The sequence below is a fragment of the Hibiscus syriacus genome, unplaced genomic scaffold (genome assembly GCF_006381635.1).
Source record: "Hibiscus syriacus cultivar Baekdansim isolate YM2019G1 unplaced genomic scaffold, ASM638163v2 tig00009009_pilon, whole genome shotgun sequence".
Taxonomy (NCBI): domain Eukaryota; kingdom Viridiplantae; phylum Streptophyta; class Magnoliopsida; order Malvales; family Malvaceae; genus Hibiscus; species Hibiscus syriacus.
Window position 1 is genome coordinate 344,232 of NW_024062181.1, and position 21,305 is coordinate 365,536.

The window sequence follows — 21,305 nt, forward strand, 5'->3', positions numbered from 1 at the left end:
CTGAGAATTCATCAACATTGGATTGCTCAAATCAGGAATTCGATGAACTCCAGTTTTCAGTCACATCCGATGATAGTCACATAAGTGTTAAGGTGAAGAAATGTGGGCTTCGAATAGTTTATCAGAAAGATTTGGAAGATATCAATGAAGATTCCGCCGCAGATGGAGCAATAGCTGAAGGTCCCCTTATAAAGGAAAGACATAATGTTTATGAAGAGACCGAGGCCGAGCCACAACCAAAAAGGATACACAAGTTTTTCAATTTATGATGGGCCGACCGGGGAAGAAGGATTAGTTACTATTTGATTTTATTAAAGACTCACCGACTGAAGATGAGGACAAAGCATTAAAGACTCCCTTTAAAAAAAATAAAAATGGAGAAGCTGAGGAAGACTGAACGAGCTAAGAAAGTACATCAGCTTGATTTGATTATTTTTGGTAATATCTCTTTGAAGATTTCATTCTAATGTGGCTTACTATTTTAGGTGGCAGAGGTTGAAAATGCGGATCTTCGAAAGGCACTACTCAGAGCCCTGGAAGAGCTATTTGATCTGCCTTCACAAACAAAAGAGCTCTATGTTTCTAACAAGCCTTTCGTGGCTATTCGGGGGTTGCAATTGGATTATTACATGTATGGTTAAATGGTCGATTGTGTGTCTTATCACTGAATCGTGATGAAGGGAAACAAGGTACGATACATTTGCAAGGTTCCAGAAAAGCTTGTAGATGACCAAAATGGCTTGTTCAGGATAATTCATTTATTGCAAGGTAAGTTGGATTGCACCACAAAAGAAAGAGGGTGAAATAGTTTTATGATGTTTGGAGCATTATCATCCTTATCTTTGCCAATGTTTCTTCCAAGTAAAACACCAAAATCGTTGGCACCAACAGCATGTTGATAGTAGTTTACACTGCTTTCGTGACACTTGGTGCCTTCGTCTCTGGCCTCGCCCATGTCATCTTCAAAGCTCCAATGCTTTTCTTTGATTCGCCTCCTGTTGGGATGATTCTAACCTGAGCAAGATCAAATTTTTGTACCGTATGAATTCTTTCCCGATAAACTAAATTTCGTTTTACATAAACTCTTGCAGGCTTCATCAAATACAAGTATTCTTGATTCCGACTCCATTCGCCCTAGTCCTTGTGGCAGCAGGTGCAACTGAAGTCATGGCTACAACCGGAATCAAGGACTTCATTACACTGGCAAGTTTCCACGACCGCCGTTGTTGCTATTTTCTTGTAATTTACTTTGCTCAAATCTCATTTGCATCCTCACCCCCGACGTCCAATTATTATTATAATCTACAATTAACCTTCAAACTCTATAATTGTAAGTGCACCAGAGGAGGACGATGCGAGTCGTAATTTACTTGAACATGTAATAGGTAGGAACCAAAAGGGTTGAATCCATTGCAAGTGTATTCTCTATCTCGGAAGAATCAATTCTACGAATCAGAATTTTTTTTAATGAAAATTAGAAAAGAAAGAAAGCCTAGGAACGCCTAAACTATTGTTCCATCCATGCCTACAGCAGTGACTGCTTCAGCATGGTAAAGCGATAAAATCCCATCTGGAGGAGAACGAAAGAGTCGAGGGCCAAAAGGTAGGTTCCATTACCTTCCCGAAGCACATAAGTAAACTTCACCTGCCAATCACGTCTAATAAAATCCACGATATGTGGAATCAAAGTAGAAACCAACTTCATATTTGTACCTTGCTGCAGTATCATCCATGCATCCTTGCTATCTGTCTCAAGAACTACAAGTCTTAACCCCAAATCCCAAGCTACTTTGAGGCCTTCCAGAACTCCCAAAGTTATGCATCCAACACCGAACACACTCCTATGGCTTTCGTGAAACCACCAATCCATTCCCTAGTAGCATCACAAATAACTCCACCACAAGTTGTTAGACATGAAATAGGTCTCTAAGCACCATCTGCATTTTTCTTAAATCAACCTGGTGGCGGAGGACTCCAACAAACTGCTCAGTCCATCCTATTTGGACCATTTACCAACGTTAAGAGTAAGTCCCGAGCAAGACCAGCCTCCACTACTAAGCGACGACTACGCTGCAAGATACTCTCCATCTCTAAAGATTCCGGTGCAAAAATAGAATGGTTTCGTCTCGTCCAAATGCTCCACAGAATGGACCCAAATAGCACATCCCAATCATCTGAGTTCAGAGGAAAATAATCTGGGCGCTGAAGATTCACTTGAATCCAGTCCACGAGTTTATGTACGTTGGTTTCTCAGCTTCAACAGGCCATGTGCTTTCTAGCTCTCATTATATTTTAGGGTGGAACTTTAAGATCAATGGACAAGCTCAGGCTCTTGATTTATCGTCTTTGCCTTCACTCCCCGGACCACCAAATAAAGATAGAACGTTAACAGTTGGTGTATCGGTTTCATCTGCTGTTGTCATAATTGCTCTTTCCATTGCAATTTATGTCATTATCAAAATCAAGAATGCAGAAGTAGTTGAAGATTGGGTGCTGGAGATTGGCCCACAAAGATACTCTTACCGAGAACTCAAGCAAGCAACCAACAATTTTAGCGACAAAACTTTACTTGGACGGGGTGGTTTCGGTAGAGTTTACAAAGGAACACTTGGAAATTCAAACACTCAAGTTGCTGTCAAGCGAGTTTCCCATGATTCAAAGCAAGGTTTACGTGAATTTGTTTCGGAAATTTCTAGTATCGGAAGGCTTCGACATCGGAATTTGGTTCAGCTATTGGGATGGTGCTGGAGAAGACTCGACCTTCTTCTTGTTTACGATTTCATGGCTAATGGCAGTTTAGATAAGTTTTTGTTTGATGACCCTAAAACTACCTTGAATTGGGACCAGAGATTTAGGATCATAAAGGGTGTGGCTTCTGGTCATCTCTATTTATACGAAGGATATGAACAAATTGCGATTCATAGGGATGTTAAGGCCAGTAATGTATTATTAGATGATGAGCTGAATGCATGGTTAGGAGATTTCGGCCTTGCAAGATTGTATGAACATGGTTCAAATCCAGGGACAAGTCAAATTGTAGGGACAATGGGATATATAGCACCGGAGCTTCCCAAGACTGGAAAGGCCACAACAAGCTCCGATGTCTATGCTTTTGGTACACTCTTGCTCGAGGTTGCTTGTGGGCGCAGGCCTATTGATCTCAACGCATTGTCCGAGGAATTAGTGTTGGTTGATTGGGTATGGGAGAAGTTTAGGCAAGGGAGGGTCCTTGATGTGGTAGACACTAGGCTCAATGGCCAATATGATGAAGGTGAGATGTTGATGGTGCTTAAGTTAGGCCTAATTTGTTCAAATGACGTGCCTGCGACAGGACCAAGCATGAGGCAGTTAGTAAGGTATCTTGATGGAGAGGTTGACTTACCAGAAAATTTGATGCCACCGGCTGCATTTGACGGGGGCGCAGAGGGATTTGACGCTTCTGTGCATTCATTCTCATCCGCATCCTCATCATTGGATAAAAAGAGTTCATACCCATTCTTGGACAATGGTAATGCCGGTACTAGCTAGCTTTGCTTCTATTTCAAGCTCTCCACTTTCCCTAGGACAAACTATACGATGTATTGTGTTTGAGACTTTGATCTTGTATTATGTGGCAATGTGTCCAAGTTAATATTTGATTTTGCCACTTTAATGACTCCATTGAATTTGGAGATATACCAGAAAATCTCTAAAATGCCCTTATTCAATTTAATAAATACATTATAGTACCATATTATAATCAAATTAATATTATTGAAGGAGGTGCTGAAATTAACATTCAGCCAATGGCTTTACTCCGTTTATTCTATCTGGATTAGAATATAGGTGATAAAATCGAAAATTTAGTTTTTTATAAGATGTTAAATTAATTAAAAAAATTATATAAACTAATATTATTTTAATTTTGGACACGAATTTCCTACCATATATAAAGCTTGGCCAATGAACAATTGACAAAATGTTCATGAAAAAACACATCTTGCTATTTTAATCGCAAACAAATCATAAAACTCAACTACAACTGATAGAATATAATGATACTTAATATTTTATACAAAAAAGGATAAATTGTTTTCGTATGCCAAACCAAAACACAGTTCCTCTTTGTCCTGATTGTCTTTGGTAGAATTAATTGGACTTCGATCGAGCACAAAAAATGGAAACGTATTAGATTAATGGCTTTTAACACTTGTACATATGTCACTATTACTTATAAAGTACTATATTTCTAAAAAAAAATGTTCCGCTCACTATATAAAACTCTTCTAAATCCTGATGTACTTAAATCTAATAATTGAAATAATTGAAAGAAAAAGGGCCACAAAATGCGACATTGAACGTCATCCAGATATCCAATTTGTTATTAACAAGAGTATGCTTACATCATGTACAGTTTACACGATTATTACGCACTATAATTTTAAAAAGTAAAAGGTTTAATTTTTTATTCATTCATATTTTACTATAGCTTTAAAATAAAACTTTGAAAATATTTTTATTCAAGCTATTTAAGATTAAATTTAAAGTGTCAAAATTCAATTAAAAAATTAGTTGTAAAACCCAATCAAACATAAATTATGTGGCGGAATCTAATATATGTTTTTTGAAAGATGGGTACTTTGTATTGGTAAGGATACAAGGTACACCACCTTATGGACCTCATTAAAAAACCTCCTTAAACCTATTGGAGGAAAAAGAGTGAAGCATGAGGTGGAAAGAACAGAAAGCCAGAAACTAGCTCCTGAGATACAACACTTCCTGAGATACAGGAGAGCACTAACCTGCTGTTATGAAAACAACTATACACAGTAATAGGAACCAGCCGAGAAAAACACATAAGAAAGAGCAGCAAAACAACTAGCCACATAACCTCCTTCGGAAAGGCACCAAAGCGGAACTCAACAAATTCAACTTAATAATAGAACGGCCTGCGGACTTCAAACTAAATCCTGGAAATCAAGGGAGCTACACTGGCCACAAAAGATCGACCAAAACTCCAATCTGCAATTCCAACAGCTCCATAACGACCAACCAGAAATGCTAAAGCATCCAAACAACAGTAGAAACCTTGATCACCAAACCTGCTAAAACACTAACATATCACCATGACTTCATCAATCTTCCTCCCAGCACACAAATCTTATCCCCCTATTAATAAAAAGCGAAGATCCTATAAATTTGGCAAGGGTTTCTCCCCCGATTTTACACAAGCAGCAGCCCACCTTTTATTCAAATCCGAATCAGAAAGGGATCGACCATATAATTCAGAGGAGATAAGATCGGATTTCAACAAATTGAATCTCTTTCACGCTCGATCTCTTCTTTTTTCTCAGCTTTCGATAGTATTTTGTCCTGAATATCCGAAAGGGAACCAAATTTCTGCTTCTTTATTTTCTTTTTTTTCCTAGAGGACAACTCTTTTTCACTTGAGTAAACAGAGTTAACTCTAACAGGAGACTTAGGCAAAAACACCTCGTCCGCAGAATTGAAAGAGAACAAATCTGCACTCGGATTCTCCAATAATCTTTTAATAATGGAAAGAGATTGGGTCTGCCTAGGATCATCATCTCTAATAAAATCCAAGCACCTAATGTTATCGTCAAAAACCTTGAGCTTAAGGCCATCAATAGACGAGATCGGCACATCATGTACATGCACGATACCTTCGATAGCATTACTTACTTTTACCTCAGACCCATCGTGCGCCCCATTAACAACTTCCAAAGCATTGGGAATTCTGCTCCTTAGACGAGCTGAATCGCGCACAGCTGCCCACTAGACAATGACGAGAAATTATAATTATAAAAATCATCTGCCCATAACTCATCAAATCTAGAAATAGCACCTACTTTTTCAACACCTTGAAACCACTTTCCACCTTCATCGTGCAAGCCAACAAATAGTGTGGTCGACACATCATGCACCTGCACGTTAGTTTCGAGTGAATCACACAATTCCACCTCTGACCCAACGTGCTTCCTATCAACTTCCTCCAAAGCAATAAGCATGCCACTCCCCTGACTAACATAACCATGCGCAGCTGACCCACTACGCAATGTCGAGGAATCTATTTCACCAGCCCATACCTCTTCGGAACAAGGAACTACGCCAACTTTCTCAGCTCCTGAACACCCCGCTCCATCACCCGCAAACGTTCCATCAAAGAACACTCGATTTTCTACATGAACTTTCTCCATTTGAGAAGACAATCCAGCACATGCCACCAACTCGGAATACGTTACTGGCGAGACACCGACGAGTTCCCCCACTGTGGATGACGGGGATGCAACTTCCTTTTCCATCAAAGACGAATCTTCCCAAACAGATTTTGGTCTGAAACAAGGTTCAAACTCGGAAACATAAACTGTAAACATCCATTCCCCTACTTTCAATTCAAAGGATTCTTCTACTCGAGTTTGACAATTCGTAATAATCTGAAACAACGCCCTATCAAACAATCCGGGATTTAAGGTCCCTTAATCAATGGAGATAACAGCTCCCCACTTTTCTGCAATGTTTCTGAAAGTTGAATGACACCATACAAAAGGTGGGATCCATTTGTATGATAACCATGCCCGTCGACTGCTGCACTAAAAGTTTTCCGACCACACTTCCACTTTGTCAAAGAAATTGTTCAACGCCCCATCTGATTTTTAAGAGTAAAATCCCTACTCTCTTCATCTTCAAAGATGATTAAAATAGCTAAACCGCTTAACCTCATAATTTTCGGACCAAAAATGCCTTCCTTGTGCATAAGAGCAGCCAACTCTTTCATTTTTATAAATTTTCTGCACCAACCTACCAAACTATCTCTAAGAGTTAAAAGCTTATCCTCGTCAACAACACCGACAGTGGGAACCTCTGAAAGACTAACATCCTCCTCTCTACTCTTGACCTCAGCTGATTTTGCAAAAGCACACTTCTTTCTCCAGAAGGCATCACGAGGTTGAAATCTCGCCATGAAAACTCTAACCTTATTTCCTTGAATCCTAGATCTATCAGCACAGATGATAGCCTTCTTCGCGTTCTCCAATCTACTTAAGCGAACAAAACCGAACCTGCTACCTCCATTGCTTCTTTTGTTAGGGATGAATGAATCTACCACCTCGCCATATTTATCGAATATTAACCAAAGACCATAATGATGAAGGAACTCTGGAATATTGAAAACGAACACTGAAACACAATTTCTCCCATCCGAAACTCTCACCTTACTCGCCTTACTCGCCATCCTGAAGATTCTAACCTGACTATACAGATATTACCAATTCAAAAAAAATGTTTTCGATAGGCTCTTCTTCTAACAAGTGGCGAGGAGAAACATGTGTGAAAAACATGTTAGTTCTGAATTGTGGTGGATCCAAGAAGCATACAGTTCAATGGAGTGTTGTTCTCATTTAAGGTACTGAATTCGAGCAATTGTAACAGTAGGATATGTTATCAATGATTACTTTTTTTAAACATATTTTATATTATAATCAACCTAAACTATTAAAAAATAAATGGTTCTAAAATATAGCTAAAGTGCAACCTCATCATGATGCCAACAAGGAACAACAAATATAACACAAAGCAAGGCTACGAGTTAGCGAAGAGTCATGCTCGGATCGAAAAGCAAACCTAAACAAAAGAAACAACAGAAAACCTAAAAGATCTGGCCAATCGAAATTAACAGGCTAAACACTATAGGTTTGATCCTAAATAAGTTTAAACATAAGGTTATCTCTGAGGTCAATATGACCACGGGATCATCTTCGAGTCAGTATTTCGAGTTAAGTCTTCCTTTCCATGTCTATTAAACAGGAACATAATCCATTGAATTCCAAAACATCATAACCTTATTAACCTATCTCCTCACCAGTATCAGTTTGAACATACAGGTTCCAAATAATAGCTTATCTTTATAGTCAGCATTTGGACACATGAAATGACAACAGCAACACATGAAAATTGAAAACTAGTAATATGAATCAACAATCTGAATAGCTAGTATCATAAAGATTTTGATATCAGGGTCGGTTAATCAATACCCCTGGTTATGCTATGGCCTAAAAGCTAAACCAGTAATCTTTGAGACCGAAGAAGTGAACTAGCTTCGAGAACCAAGCGACCTCCTTCCCTCGTCTAAACACCAAAACAGAGAACCAAGAAGCTAAACCAACCCCTAACACGGCCAAAGGCCTCCGACTCTTCGGCTACCTCGCCTCCTCGACGACGGACGATCGACGACTAAGGTAAACGAACCACTCTACTCTCTTTTACTCTCTCTGGTTTGGTTCGAAAAACCCCAAGAAAAATTAGCACTCAATTTAATTAACTACACAAATGAGACTCATATTATCTTATTCATGCATTTACCAATATCAACATGTTCCATGAAACATAAAGAGGTAGTAAAGTATTACCTCAATTTTCATGCCATACTGATCGACCATTTAAAATCCATTTTAACGCCCTCGATCTTTAATTCAACTTCCAATAATTCCTCAAATATATAACAATAGAAATTTCATAAAAAACGAGGCTTAATTCCGAAAAACAGATCGAATCGGATGATTAATTAGTGAAAAACAGCTTACCGAGTTCGAATTTGGCGAAACATACTTCGGAATCAGAATCAGGACGTCGACAAAAACCCAAACAATCAAGAACCCGAACTTTCGAATATACGAACTCAAATCTAAAATAAGTTTCCTCGCCATAAAAAAATAATTTATTAGAATCTAAATAATAATTTGAGGACTCAATTGATAAAATTGAAAACTAATATTGCCATCAGCATAGTTAATTACTTAAATTAGTGACTAAATTGATCTTGTAAAAACTATTATGGCATAACTATAGCCACTTGAAAACTAAGAGACAAAGTAAAGATCTCACCAAACTTGGGTGACATACCTTGTGATTTACCACTTTATTTTCCTAGGCAACACTGATTTTTCTTGTTGGAATCATAACCCCATTTTTCCTTTATCTTCATATGATATTTCTTTTTGTTTTCCCTTAATTTTTTTAATTTCCAAGAATATCTTAGATCTCATTCTGTCTCGCTTAAAAAGGCAAACCGCCTTTCCTTTCTTGATTTTTAACGGGCAGTAATAGTAGCCATTGTTAGCTGCTCCATCTTCTTCCTCCGTAGTCTCAACCCATCGGTTTGCTTGTTGGTAACTATGACCACCACAGAACTTAAAGCCGCTGCAAATAGTAAGATCCGAAGAGCAACATCGACTAGCGAATAGTTGAAAGTGAACTTAGTCGGCGCTGCGACCACTTCAGCTTCCGGTACTTCTTCACCAACAACATTTTCTCCGACAGTTGCAGCATGATGCCAGAGCTTAGACCTAGACTGGTTGAGAACTTTCCATGGTTCAGCTCCCATTCTATCGAGCTTGTAGAGAACAGCGAAGCATGGGAACGGGTGAAGATAAGGATGAGTTTGGGTTTGTATTTTTGCCCTCCCAAATTATTTCCTCCATTACGTATATACACTCTATAAAAGAGATACTTTCAAAATATCTCAATTGTATGGTTCATGTAAATCTAAATAAAATAATAATATTAAAAATAATAAAATTCCCATATGCTCATTGTCTTTATCTGAGAGTGTAGGCAACTCAATACGAATTTGAGAGGCATGCAAAGTAAACAACGCACCAGTTAACGCTGCAATATTCTTTATCACACAAACCACATCATTTCCATTATTTTTATTTTTCTTTTTGTCAACAAATCCTGTGAATCAACAAGCAGGAAATAATATAACATTTATTCTAAGCTGGAAAGCAATGGATTCCAACCTTGTCTACAATACCATTATCCTTACTAAAATAATATATATCTATATATATATATCTTATTGAGTGGCCCTCAATTTGTATAATAATATAATAGTATGATAACACAATTAATTGCCAATCAAACTTGATATCATTTCACTTATTTTAAACTGAAAGAAATCTAACCCCATATTGGGGTGTGATATAGGCCTAATTTGTTCAAATGACGTGCCTGCGGCACGGCCAAACATGAGGCAGTTAGTAAGGTATCTTGATGGAGAGGTTGACTTACCAGAAAATTTGATGCCACCGGCTGCATCTGACGGGGGCGCAGAGGGATTTGACGCTTCTGTGCATTCATTCTCATCCGCATCCTCATCACTGGATAAAAAGAGTTCATACCCATTCTTGGACAAGGGTAATGCCGGTACTTTCTAGCTTTGCTTCTATTTCAAGCTCTCCACTTTCCCTAGGATAAACTATACGATGTATTGTGTTTGAGACTTTAATCTTGTATTATATGCAAAACTGTGCAAAATATAACCAAAGGGAATAAAAGAAAGTGATTTCTCACACGAACATGATATTTTTTCTGATCCAATAATTTTGGCCAAATATATTCAATCATAATTCAAAGAAAAAATATAAATTCAATTAAAATCAAATCATTAGACTCATTTCTAATTTTTTCAAATGTGAATTCAATGTCCCCAATGCAACAGTAAGTTTTTGTTACCCTAGGAGGATGCAGATGGTGGTGGTGGTAGTGGTGACATTTTTTTCGACCAGAGCAAAGTAGAAGATGATTATGGCAGTGAGAGTGTAAATCGATGAAGTACGGCAATACATTTTTGTTTTTAAATGTACGATATTCAACAATTCTGGGAAGAGCCACACATAGAATCACTATGCTGATATCAAAGGTAAAGCTAATTAGATTTTCTTTTACTGTTTTGTAATTCACCATCATTGTATTATTAGGGAAACCAGGGTAGATGCTGGGCATCTTTCTTTTCTGATTTCTACACGGTGAGTTGTGAAATAGCTTCTAAATTTAAGGGCAAATTTGATTTGAGTTTCAACCATTTTGAAGGTTTTAATTATGTTTTTTTCAGCTGTAGGTACTGGTGATCATGGCTTGAACTAGTAAAATTATTATCAATTCCTCTAGCTGCAGTTACTCAAATGACTTTGATTTGATGCTCATAAGTTGAGCAATAATTGTCAAATGTGGGACACCATAATTAATGTTTACTTGACAAGTTTCCCCCTATCATTTGTTTATACAAGAACTTAATGTTCTCTGAATATATAGATTGATAAATGTGAAACATAGAAGTGGTGGGAAAATAGGGCAAGTAATAGAAAAAATATCTACAATAGAAGCCAACCCCAAGTTGGACCAATTGACGGTAGATAGAATAGGTTAATATCAGAGTTCAAGAACTATTTATTTTGAACTCTAGTTTCTGTTTATGAACAAAGCCTTGTCAAATACTTCCTTTTCTGGTCTATAACCCCAGATCTGTTTCATTGGGAATTTGATCTGTTTTGCCCTTTTTCTATGCTCCTATACTTTGATTGTTTATAGTTTCTTTCTGGGCATTGAGATATCTATTTTCTGATTTTGAACACCATATTCAGACATATTTTCCTTCTCAAACTTCATCATGTTGTCCTTACCTTCAACTTCATCATCTATTTCTAGAAAGAAATATGATGTTTTCTTGAGTTTCAGAGGTGAAGATACCCACAAAAACTTCACATATCATCTCTACGGTGCTCTGAAACGGAGTGGAATTGTCACTTTCATGGATGATCCAAAGCTGGAGGCCGGCGAAGAGATCCCACCACAACTCGTCAGAGCCATTCAACAATCGTGGTGCTCGGTAATAGGTTTCTCGGAAACCTATACCTTTTCAGGTTGGTGCTTGGAGGAGCTTGTCGAGATTGTTAAACAGAAAAATAAGAAAGGACATAAAGTGTTTCCAATTTTCTACAATGTGAATCCATCTGATTTAAGAAAACAGAAAGAAAAAGTTGGAGAAGCCTTTACCAAACATGAAGACAGGTACAAGGAAGATAAAGAAAAGATTCTAAGGTGGCGAAATGCTTTGACTCAAGTGGCTAACATCAAAGGATGGCATTTAAATAACGGGTAAATCCTTCTTTTCTTATCTTTTTTCTAGTTTAATTAATTTAATGATTACAACTAGATTTAAAATATTTATTCAAAACAACTAAAATTTATTTCTTTGTAGGCATGAACCTGAATTTATTGGAAACATTGTTAGAAAAATATCAGCAAAATTATGTCAAACATATCCAGTTTTTCATGATGAGTTGGTTGGAATCAGTTCACGCTTGGAGGAGTTGTATTCAAAAATAGAGATCTGGGAAGACAACATCCGTATCATAGGAATTTGCGGAATGGGTGGCATCGGTAAAACAACTCTCGCAAGAGTTGTATACGACCAAATGTCATCTCATTTTGAAGGTAAATGCTTCATTGCTGACGTTCGAGAAGTTTCAGAAAAATTTGGACTCGTTTCTCTACATAAACAACTTCTTTTCCAGATCTTGTCTGGTGAAGTCTTCAAAATTTTCAATGTTCATGAAGGGAATGCCATAATTAGCTGCAGATTATCCAACAAAAAGGTCCTTGTTGTGATTGATGATGTGGATAATTTACAGCACTTGAAATGCTTGGTTGGAAGGCATGATTGGTTCAGTTTAGGGAGTAGAATCATTATAACAACAAGAGATGAACACTTGCTCCAATCTTACCTAGTTGATGATGTGTATAAGCCTTCAACATTGAATGAAAACGAGACACTTCAACTTTTCAGTTTGAAAGCTTTTGATAGTGAGACAGCACCAAATTATGTTTTCATGGAGCTTTCTGAACATGTTGCAAAATATGCCAGTGGTCTCCCCTTAGCTCTTGAAGTCTTGGGTTCTTTTTTATGCGGTAGAGATGTAGCTCAATGGAGAAGTGCAATCCAAAGACTTGAAAAGGATTCTAACAAAAAGATTATTGACAGACTGCAAATTAGCTTTGACGGATTGGAAGAAACGGAGAAGAACATATTTCTAGCCATAACATGCTTCTTCAATGGGGACGAGAAAGATTTTGTAATGAAAGTATTGGATGGCTGTGAGTTTTTCCCGGATATTGGAATCGATGTTCTCATTAAGAAGTCTCTACTAACAGTTGACAATGTTAGATTTGTCTAGAAATTAAGTTGACAAGTTGGAAATTTCATCTTGGTTGGTGGCCAACTTATTGGAAATTTCATCTTGGTTGGTGGCCAAACTTTGAACAAGTGAATTTCATATTTGGTGGCTAACTTGTACACATTGAAAAATTCTTTGGTAGGTGGCCAAACTTTGAACATATTGTTCTTGAAACTCAACTATAAATAGGCCTAAGTATTTCCATTAGAAATCATCCCAAAAACAAGTTCTCTCTTCCTCTTGTATTCTTCATTCTCCCACTTTGGGAATTCCAAAGAATTCCATTTGTTGTAATATTGGCGATATAGTGAAGTTATCATCCGGTGTGGTGCCCGAGGAGTAGACGATATTCTCGTCGAACCTCGTAAATTTGGTGTGCTCTCTCCTTTATTGTTTTTTATTCAGTTCTTTTTCGTTGTGTTTTAATATTCAATAGTTTGACAGATTTATCCGCTGTGCAACCTTTGGTGGTTTTAATCTTGACATTTTAGGTCAATTTTAAAACTACGTTCGTGTGGGAAATAACATGTTTTCCCCAACAATTGGCATCAGAGCTTCGGTTGAGGTTATCCTGGTGGTTCCGTTGCTGAAAAGATATAGTTCGTGATATTGAATATTATTCGTTAGAATTAAAATGTCAAAATACGGATCAGTTGAGACATCAAGCTCTTCATCTGGACCGGTGAGGAGGGTGATTTCAAATGCAAATTTCTCGGTGGAGTTGTTCGATGGATCCGGTCATTTTGGCATGTGGCAAGGCGAGGTGTTAGATGCTTTTTTCCAACAAGGTCTAGACATCGCCATTGAGAAAGAAAAGCCCGAATATATGGAGGAGAAAGAATGGGGAACAATCAATCGTTTGGCGTGCAGCACGATTCGATCTTGTCTTTCCAGGGAGCAGAAGTATGGCTACAAGAACGAGACTTCTGCAAGTAAGATGTGGAAAGCTTTGGAGGAAAAATTCCTGAAGAAAAGCTCACAGAATCGTCTCCACATGAAGAAAAGATTGTTCAGATTTGATTATCAACCAGGCACCAGTATGAATGAACACATCACTGTGTTCAATGAGCTAGTGGAAGACTTATTGGGCATGGATGAATCCTTCAAAGATGAAGATTTGGCTTTGATGTTGTTGTCATCTCTTCCAGATGAATTTGAGCACCTTGAGACAACGTTACTTCATGGTAAGGATAATGTTACCATAAAGATGTAACTGCTGCTTTGTATAGTTATGAACTCAGGAAGAAAACCAAGAAGGAGAGCAAGTACGAAGCAGTAGAGGCCATGGTGGCAAGAGGTCACTCAAAAAGTCAAAAGCCAAAGTGGAGAGGGAGATCAAAGTCGAAGTCCAGACTGGGAAAAGATGAATGTGCCTTTTGTCATGAGAAAGGCCATTGGAAGAAAGATTGTCCGAAGCTGAAGAAGAAAGGAAAAGCTGCTCCAGATGCATGTGTTGCAGAGCATGATGCACATGACTCTGACATATCATTGGTTGCTTCATCAACAACATTCCATTCCGATGAGTGGATATTAGATTCGGGTTGCACCTATCATATGTTCCCTAATCGGGAGTGGTTCTCCGATTTAGTGGATCAACCAGAGTTCTGACGGATGTCCGATACGTGCCCAATTTGAAGAAAAATCTCATCTCGTTGGGAGCCTTAGAATCTAAAGGCTCAGTAGTCACTATGAGAGATGGAGTTTTAAAAGTCACATATGGCGCACTTGTGATGATGAAGGGCATCAGGAAAAATAATTTGTATTACTACCAAGGTAGTACAATTATTGGAGCAGTTGCAGTAGCTTCCGGAGGTGATGATTTGGACGCAACCCAGTTGTGGCATATGCGGTTGGGACATGCTGGAGAGAAATCCTTGCAAATTCTGGCAAAGAAAGGATTGTTGAAAGGTGCAAAGGCTTGCAAATTGAACTTTTGCGAGCATTGTGTTCTGGGAAAGCAGAAGAGAGTGAAGTTTGGCACCACTATACATAATACAAAAGGTATTGTAGATTATATTCACTCGGATGTATGGGGTCCTTCAAAGACGATAAACCATTATTTTGTAACTTTTGTAGATGACTTTTCCAGAAGAGTTTGGGTGTATCCGATGAAGTCTAAAGATGAAGTGCTTCAAATTTTCCTGAAATGGAAAAATATGATCGAGAACCAGACTGGTAGAAAGATCAAACGTCTTAGGACGGACAATGGAGGGGAATATAAAAGTGACCCATTCTTTGACGTTTGCCATGAGTATGGTATTGTTCGACACTTCACTGTTAGACATACACCACAACAGAATGGGTTGGCAGAGCGTATGAATCGAACACTATTGGAGAAAGTTCGATGTATGTTGTCTAATGCTGGGTTAGGCAAGGCATTTTGGGCTGAGGCTGTGACATATACTGGCAATCTCATTAATTGTCTGCCGTCATCAACGATAGGAGGAAAAACACCATTGGAGGTATGGTCTGGAAAACCTGCTACTGATTATGATTCCTTACATGTATTTGGATCCACTGCTTATTATCATGTGAAGGAATCCAAGCTTGATCCGAGAGCAAAGAAGGATCTCTTTATGGGAATCACCCATGGAGTGAAGGGATTCCGCCTTTGGTGTTTAGACACCAAGAAGATAATTTGTAGTAGAGATGTTACCTTTGATGAATCTGCCCTAGTAAAGAAGGTAATAAGTGAAGCTGTCCAAACAAGTAGTACTCCGCTGCAGGTGGAGCATACAACAAAACAGGTGGAGTTTCAGCAGATGATGATCCTAGAAGTTGATGCAGTTGATTCTTCAACTCCAATAGAAGAATCAGAAGATGAAGATGTTCAAACCCAAGAACCATTGGAGACACCAGAAACACTTGCAGTTACAAGGCCAAGGAGAGAAATTCGTAGACCTGCTCGATTTGTTGATATGGTGGCCTATGCTCTTCCAGTTGTTGATGATGATATCCCTATCACTTACCAAGAAGCAATACAAAGCTTGGAAAGTGATAAGTGGAAAAGTGCCATGGATGAAGAAATGCAATCTCTCCAAAAGAACGACACTTGGAAACTGGCACAATTACCGAAAGGTAAAAGAGCCATTGGATGCAAGTGGGTATTTGTAAAGAAATATGGATCTCATAACAAGAAAGATGTTCGCTACAAGGCACGGTTGATAGCTAAAGGCTACGCTCAAAAGGAGGGAATCGACTACAATGAAGTATTTTCCCCTGTTGTGAAGCATTCCTCCATTAGAATATTGTTGGCCTTGGTAGCACAGTTGAATTTGGAGCTAGCTCAACTTGATGTAAAGACGGCTTTCTTGCACGGTGATTTAGAAGAGGAGATCTATATGACATAGCCAGAAGGATACAAAGATGGTGGTTGTGAGAAATGGGTTTGTAAGCTTAACAAATCGCTATATGGATTGAAGCAATCTCCGAGGCAGTGGTAGAAGCGATTTGATAGCTTTATGAGGAGGCAAAAGTATACTAGAAGCAAATATGATCATTGTGTGTATTTGCAAAAGCTCAAAGATGGATCTTTCATTTATCTTCTCTTGTACGTTGACGATATATTGATCGCTTCGAAGAGTCAAAAGGAGATAGACAAATTAAAGGCTCAGTTGAATCAAGAGTTTGAGATGAAAGATCTAGGTGAGGCCAAGAAGATTCTTGGTATGGAGATAAGCAGAGATAGACAGAGAGGGAAGCTTTGTTTAACACAGAAGCAGTATCTGAGAAAGGTATTACAATGTTTTGGCATGAATGAAAATACCAAACATGTAAGTATCCCATTGGCTTCTCATTTGAAACTTAGTTCTCAATTATCTCCTAAAACTAACGTAGAACGAGTGTATATGGCAAAAGTTCCATATGCTAATGCAGTTGGGAGCTTGATGTATGCAATGGTGTGTACGCGTCCTGACATTTCACAAGCAGTTGGAGTTGTGAGCAGGTACATGCATGATCCTGGAGAAGGACATTGGCAAGCTGTGAAATGGATTCTACGGTATCTCCAACAAACTGTGGATGTTGGTTTAGTTTTTGAACAGGATGAAGCACTTGGTCAGTGTATGGTTGGATATGTTGATTCCGATTATGCTGGTGATTTGGATAAGCGTCGATCAACTACTGGGTATTTGTTTACTCTTGCTAAAGCCCCAGTAAGTTGGAAGTCTACATTGCAATCTACGGTGGCCTTGTCTACTACAGAGGCAGAATACATGGCAGTTTCAGAGGCTGTAAAGGAAGCAATTTGGCTTAACGGGCTGATGGAAGACTTGGGAGTTGTTCAAAGTCACATTAGTCTCTATTGTGACAGTCAGAGTGCTATTCACTTAGCGAAAAATCAAGTCTACCATTCAAGGACTAAGCATATCGACGTGAGGTATCACTTTGTGCGGGAGATCTTTGAAGAAGGAAAGATTCTACTTCAGAAAATTACGACATCAGAAAATCCTGCAGATATGATGACCAAGGTGGTAACAGTAATCAAGTTCAATCATTGTTTGAACTTGATTAACATCCTGAAAGTATGAACACCTTCGGGTGTGTGGCGCTTGTGAGCGCAATTAGAGGCACTACAAATTTGGGGAGTTGAAGAAGTTGAGTAGGCTTGGTAATTTCAAGCCAAGGTGGAGATTTGTTAGATTTGTCTAGAAATTAAGTTGACAAGTTGGAAATTTCATCTTGGTTGGTGGCCAACTTATTGGAAATTTCATCTTGGTTGGTGGCCAAACTTTGAACATGTGAATTTCATATTTGGTGGCTAACTTGTACACATTGGAAAATTCTTTGGTAGGTGGCCAAACTTTGAACATATTGTTCTTGAAACTCAACTATAAATAGGCCTAAGTATTTCCATTAGAAATCATCCCAAAAATAAGTTCTCTCTTCCTCTTGTATTCTTCATTCTCCCACTTTGGGAATTCCAAATAATTCCATTTGTTGTAATATTGGCGATATAGTGAAGTTATCATCCGGTGTGGTGCCCGAGGAGTAGACGATATTCTCGTAGAACCTCGTAAATTTGGTGTGTTCTCTCCTTTATGGTTTTTTATTCGGTTCTTTTTCATTGTGTTTTAATATTCAATAGTTTGACAGATTTATCCGCTGTGCAACCTTTGGTGGTTTTAATCTTGACATTTTAGGTCATTTTAAAACTACATTCGTGTGAGAAATAACCCGTTTTCCCCAACAGACGAAAATAACAAATTGTGGATGCATAACTTACTACAAGAAATGGGAAGAAAAATTGTTCGGGAAAAATCTATTGAGGAGCCTGGAAAACGTTGTAGATTGTGGGAGGAAAAGGATGTATATCATGTGCTAACGAAAAACACTGTAAGTCATTCCAGGGAAATTGCATATTATATTAATGTTAAAGACAGAAATGATACACACAATGTAATTTTTCACAAGTTTTATCACAGAAATTGCCTCATTTTATTTTGTGTTTCTTATATCTTACTTTTGAATGTTTTTAGGCTACGGAAGTGATTGAAGGCATGATCATTGACAATAAAAGGTAGGAAGACGTACATAAACATGCACCCATGTGTAAATTTCATATTCGGTCGAAAGTGACCCTTAAAGTTTTATTCTATCATTCAGTTCCTCGTTGAGTCAAACTCTCTTTCTTATTTTACTCACTATACTTTTAATTTTTCTAATTTATTTTGAAAATCCTAGAAGAATCATTTCTATGTTTCTATTCGGATGTGTGGGATACGAGGGTTTGACGGAGCATAGATAAATTAAGTGTTGGAGCAGCCTTGCTTTTAGGTATGGAATACTTTGGGATATTTTCAAATTTGAACTGAGTTTTCGTTGTTTTACCCTTGGTTATCAGGATATCCAACAAGATGCTCAATTTGAATGTTAATGCTATCTCGAAGATGAAAAATTTGAGATTGCTCAAAGTCCTTTGCCTCTCAAATTGTGATGAACTCAAATATCTTCCTAATGAGTTACGGCTCTTAGATTGGATGGGATATCCTTTAAGATTCTTACCTCCAAGGTTCCAACCAGACAACCTGGTTGCACTTCTGCTACCATACAGTCGCATTGAACAACTATGGAGGGGAAATATAGTAAGAACTAATTCATATGATCATTGTTTTTTAACTTATTTTAGGAATATTAACTAAATCTTCTCTAATTTTTTATTATTTTCAGCAGCCCCTGTATAAGTTGAATGTGCTCAACCTCAAAGGGTCCGAAAACCTGATCAAGACACCAGACTTTACAACAGCCCCAAATCTGGAAATTTTGATATTGGAAGGTTGTACAAGAATAGTAGATGTTCATCCATCAGTCGGAGTTCTTTCGAGGCTTAAACTTCTGAATTTAAGAAGCTGCAGAAGTCTTAGGAATCTTCCAACCAAAATTGGAATAGAATCTCTTGAAACATTAATCCTAAAAGATTGTAGAAACCTTATTAGTCTCCCAAGGAGCATAGGTGGGTGTAAATGTCTAAAATCTCTCGATCTTTCGGGCTGTTATAAAGTTGAAAATTTGCCAGAGAATTTGCAGCAAGTAGAGTTGTTGGAAGAGCTCGACTTAAGTGAAACAGCCATAGCAAAACCACCATCCTTCATTTTTCAACTTAAAAATCTTAAAGTTTTGTCTTTGAATAGGCTCAAGGGACCATCTTCTAAGTTAGGACCAAATCTAACTTCTCTTTTCCAGGTATTCCAAAGGATAGAGTCTGTGCCTCTGATGTTACATTCATTGTCAGGTTTGAGATCATTAAGAGAGCTGAAACTAAGGAACTGCAATTTACATGATGGAGATATTCCTAGTGATATTTCTTGTTTATCCTCTCTGGAAAAACTTGACCTTGGCGGCAACAGTTTCATCAGCATACCTGTGATTGGTAGTGGACATTCCAGGCTTCAATATCTTGGATTGTCAAATTGCAGGGAGCTTAAATCGTTTCCTATACCTGGTGCTTCTCGAGAATTATTTGCAGCTCCATCAAAGGTTTGCAATGCACCGGATTGGACACAGTTTTCTGTCCTTCACTGCTACAGATTGGTTGAGAATATCAATGCAATAACAATGCTGAAATTCCATCTTAAGGTCGATTTATCATTCTTTCGTATTTACAGAATCTCGTTTTTAAAGAATTATATACTTAGTTACCAAGCAACATAAGTTTTATTTTGCAGCGAGTTCCATATTTAAAAAAAAGTTCTGATGGTGTTTTACCTGGAGGTGAAATACCAAAATGGTTCAGCCATCAAACAGTTGACTCTTCAATCAAGATACCACTGCCTAACAATATTCAGAATGATAGTCAATGGATCGGAGTTGTTTTCTGCTGCATTTTTGTCAACGATGATGCTTCAAGGAATGAGGAACTCACATGTGAAGCTGTTATCCATCATAGGAATTCCAGAAAAGAAGGTTCTGATGGATCTGTTTGTCGAAGTAGAAATCCTCGACGTGTCACAGGGTGCGCCTGGATTTTTTCTGAAGAATACAACGAGCCCATAATAAAGGATCACATTTATTTCTGTTATTTTTCGCATGAGAAATTATATCCATTTTCCTTGGAGGATAAATGTGGTGAAAGTGAAACCGAGAATTCATCATCGGATTGGTCAAATAAAGAATTCGGTGAACTTCAGTTATCAGTCAAATCCGATGACTGTCACCCAAGTGTTAAGGTGAAGAAATGTGGGATTCGAATACTGTACGAGAAAGATTTGGAAGATAACAATGAAGACTCCGCTGTAAGTGGATCAATAGCTAATGGTCCCCTTGTAAAGCGAAAACGTAATGTTTACGAAGAGACAGAGGCCGGGTCACAGCCAAAAAGGATGGAAAAGATTTTCAATTTTATGATGGGCCGACCGGGGAAGAAGCATTAGTTAGGGTCAATCCTATCCAAACATTTTCAATATTTTAGGATATATATATTTTTAAAATTAGTTACCTTTTATGTAATTATCAAAATTTTACATTTTTTTTAATTTTTATTTTGGTACTTTTGGATGACGAAGGTCGTATGAAGGTGGACGGTGTATTTTGAGATTCAAGAAGTCAGAAACTTTTAAGGAGATTTCATGACTTTTACGAGATTCTCGAGAATCTAATCTGATTAATTGAACGAGAAGATTGAGGTGAATCCTATGGAGAAATTTGGAGTTCATCAATCATCGTGTATACGACAACCAATGATAGTCAATATGGTAATACATGATTTGGTTGTAACAATCAATTAATTGGATGACTTAATTGTAACAATCAATTAATCGAGTATCTTAATTGTAAAATACTTGATATTTTAACTAG

General features: G+C 37.9%; 2 protein-coding genes and 2 long non-coding RNA genes across 4 annotated transcripts in view; 3 read left to right on the top strand and 1 right to left on the bottom strand.

Annotated features, from left to right (window-relative positions):
• The first annotated feature begins 156 nt into the window (after nucleotides 1-156).
• Nucleotides 157-1,395, top strand: LOC120202865. Its single transcript, XR_005523764.1, has 3 exons — nucleotides 157-410; nucleotides 486-768; nucleotides 1,092-1,395. It is a non-coding gene; the product is annotated as an uncharacterized LOC120202865 (long non-coding RNA).
• An 839-nt stretch (nucleotides 1,396-2,234) lies between these two features.
• On the top strand, nucleotides 2,235-10,575 carry LOC120202747 (L-type lectin-domain containing receptor kinase S.4-like). Its single transcript, XM_039203128.1, has 3 exons — nucleotides 2,235-3,298; nucleotides 9,985-10,194; nucleotides 10,499-10,575. The coding sequence occupies exons 1-3, from the start codon at nucleotides 2,236-2,238 to the stop codon at nucleotides 10,573-10,575; spliced, it is 1,350 nt and encodes a 449-aa protein (XP_039059059.1). The 5' UTR covers nucleotide 2,235.
• On the bottom strand, nucleotides 8,452-9,449 carry LOC120202861. Its single transcript, XR_005523761.1, has 3 exons — nucleotides 8,899-9,449; nucleotides 8,580-8,680; nucleotides 8,452-8,485 (listed from the first exon to the last, which is right to left on the bottom strand). It is a non-coding gene; the product is annotated as an uncharacterized LOC120202861 (long non-coding RNA).
• Nucleotides 10,576-11,327: 752 nt separating the features above from the next.
• LOC120202748 (TMV resistance protein N-like) overlaps nucleotides 11,328-21,305 on the top strand; it is a 70,969-nt gene continuing 60,991 nt past the window's right edge. The window contains exons 1-7 of the mRNA XM_039203129.1: nucleotides 11,328-11,934; nucleotides 12,038-12,998; nucleotides 15,727-15,790; nucleotides 18,205-18,347; nucleotides 18,491-18,531; nucleotides 18,856-19,096; nucleotides 19,185-20,087. Of these exons, the coding sequence (XP_039059060.1) occupies nucleotides 11,447-11,934; nucleotides 12,038-12,998; nucleotides 15,727-15,790; nucleotides 18,205-18,347; nucleotides 18,491-18,531; nucleotides 18,856-19,096; nucleotides 19,185-20,087 (2,841 nt within the window). The 5' untranslated portion in view covers nucleotides 11,328-11,446. The remainder of the gene's footprint in view (nucleotides 11,935-12,037; nucleotides 12,999-15,726; nucleotides 15,791-18,204; nucleotides 18,348-18,490; nucleotides 18,532-18,855; nucleotides 19,097-19,184; nucleotides 20,088-21,305) is intronic.

Coding starts and splice junctions, on each gene's coding strand:
- LOC120202747 (XM_039203128.1), top strand. CDS start 2,236: ATGTACGTTGGTTTCTCAGCTTCAACAGGCCATGTGCTTTCTAGCTCT. Junction 3,299..9,984: donor GTTGATGGTGCTTAAGTTAG/GCCTAATTTGTT, acceptor GGTGTGATATAG/GCCTAATTTGTTCAAATGAC. Junction 10,195..10,498: donor ATACCCATTCTTGGACAAGG/GTAATGCCGGTA, acceptor CCAATGCAACAG/TAAGTTTTTGTTACCCTAGG.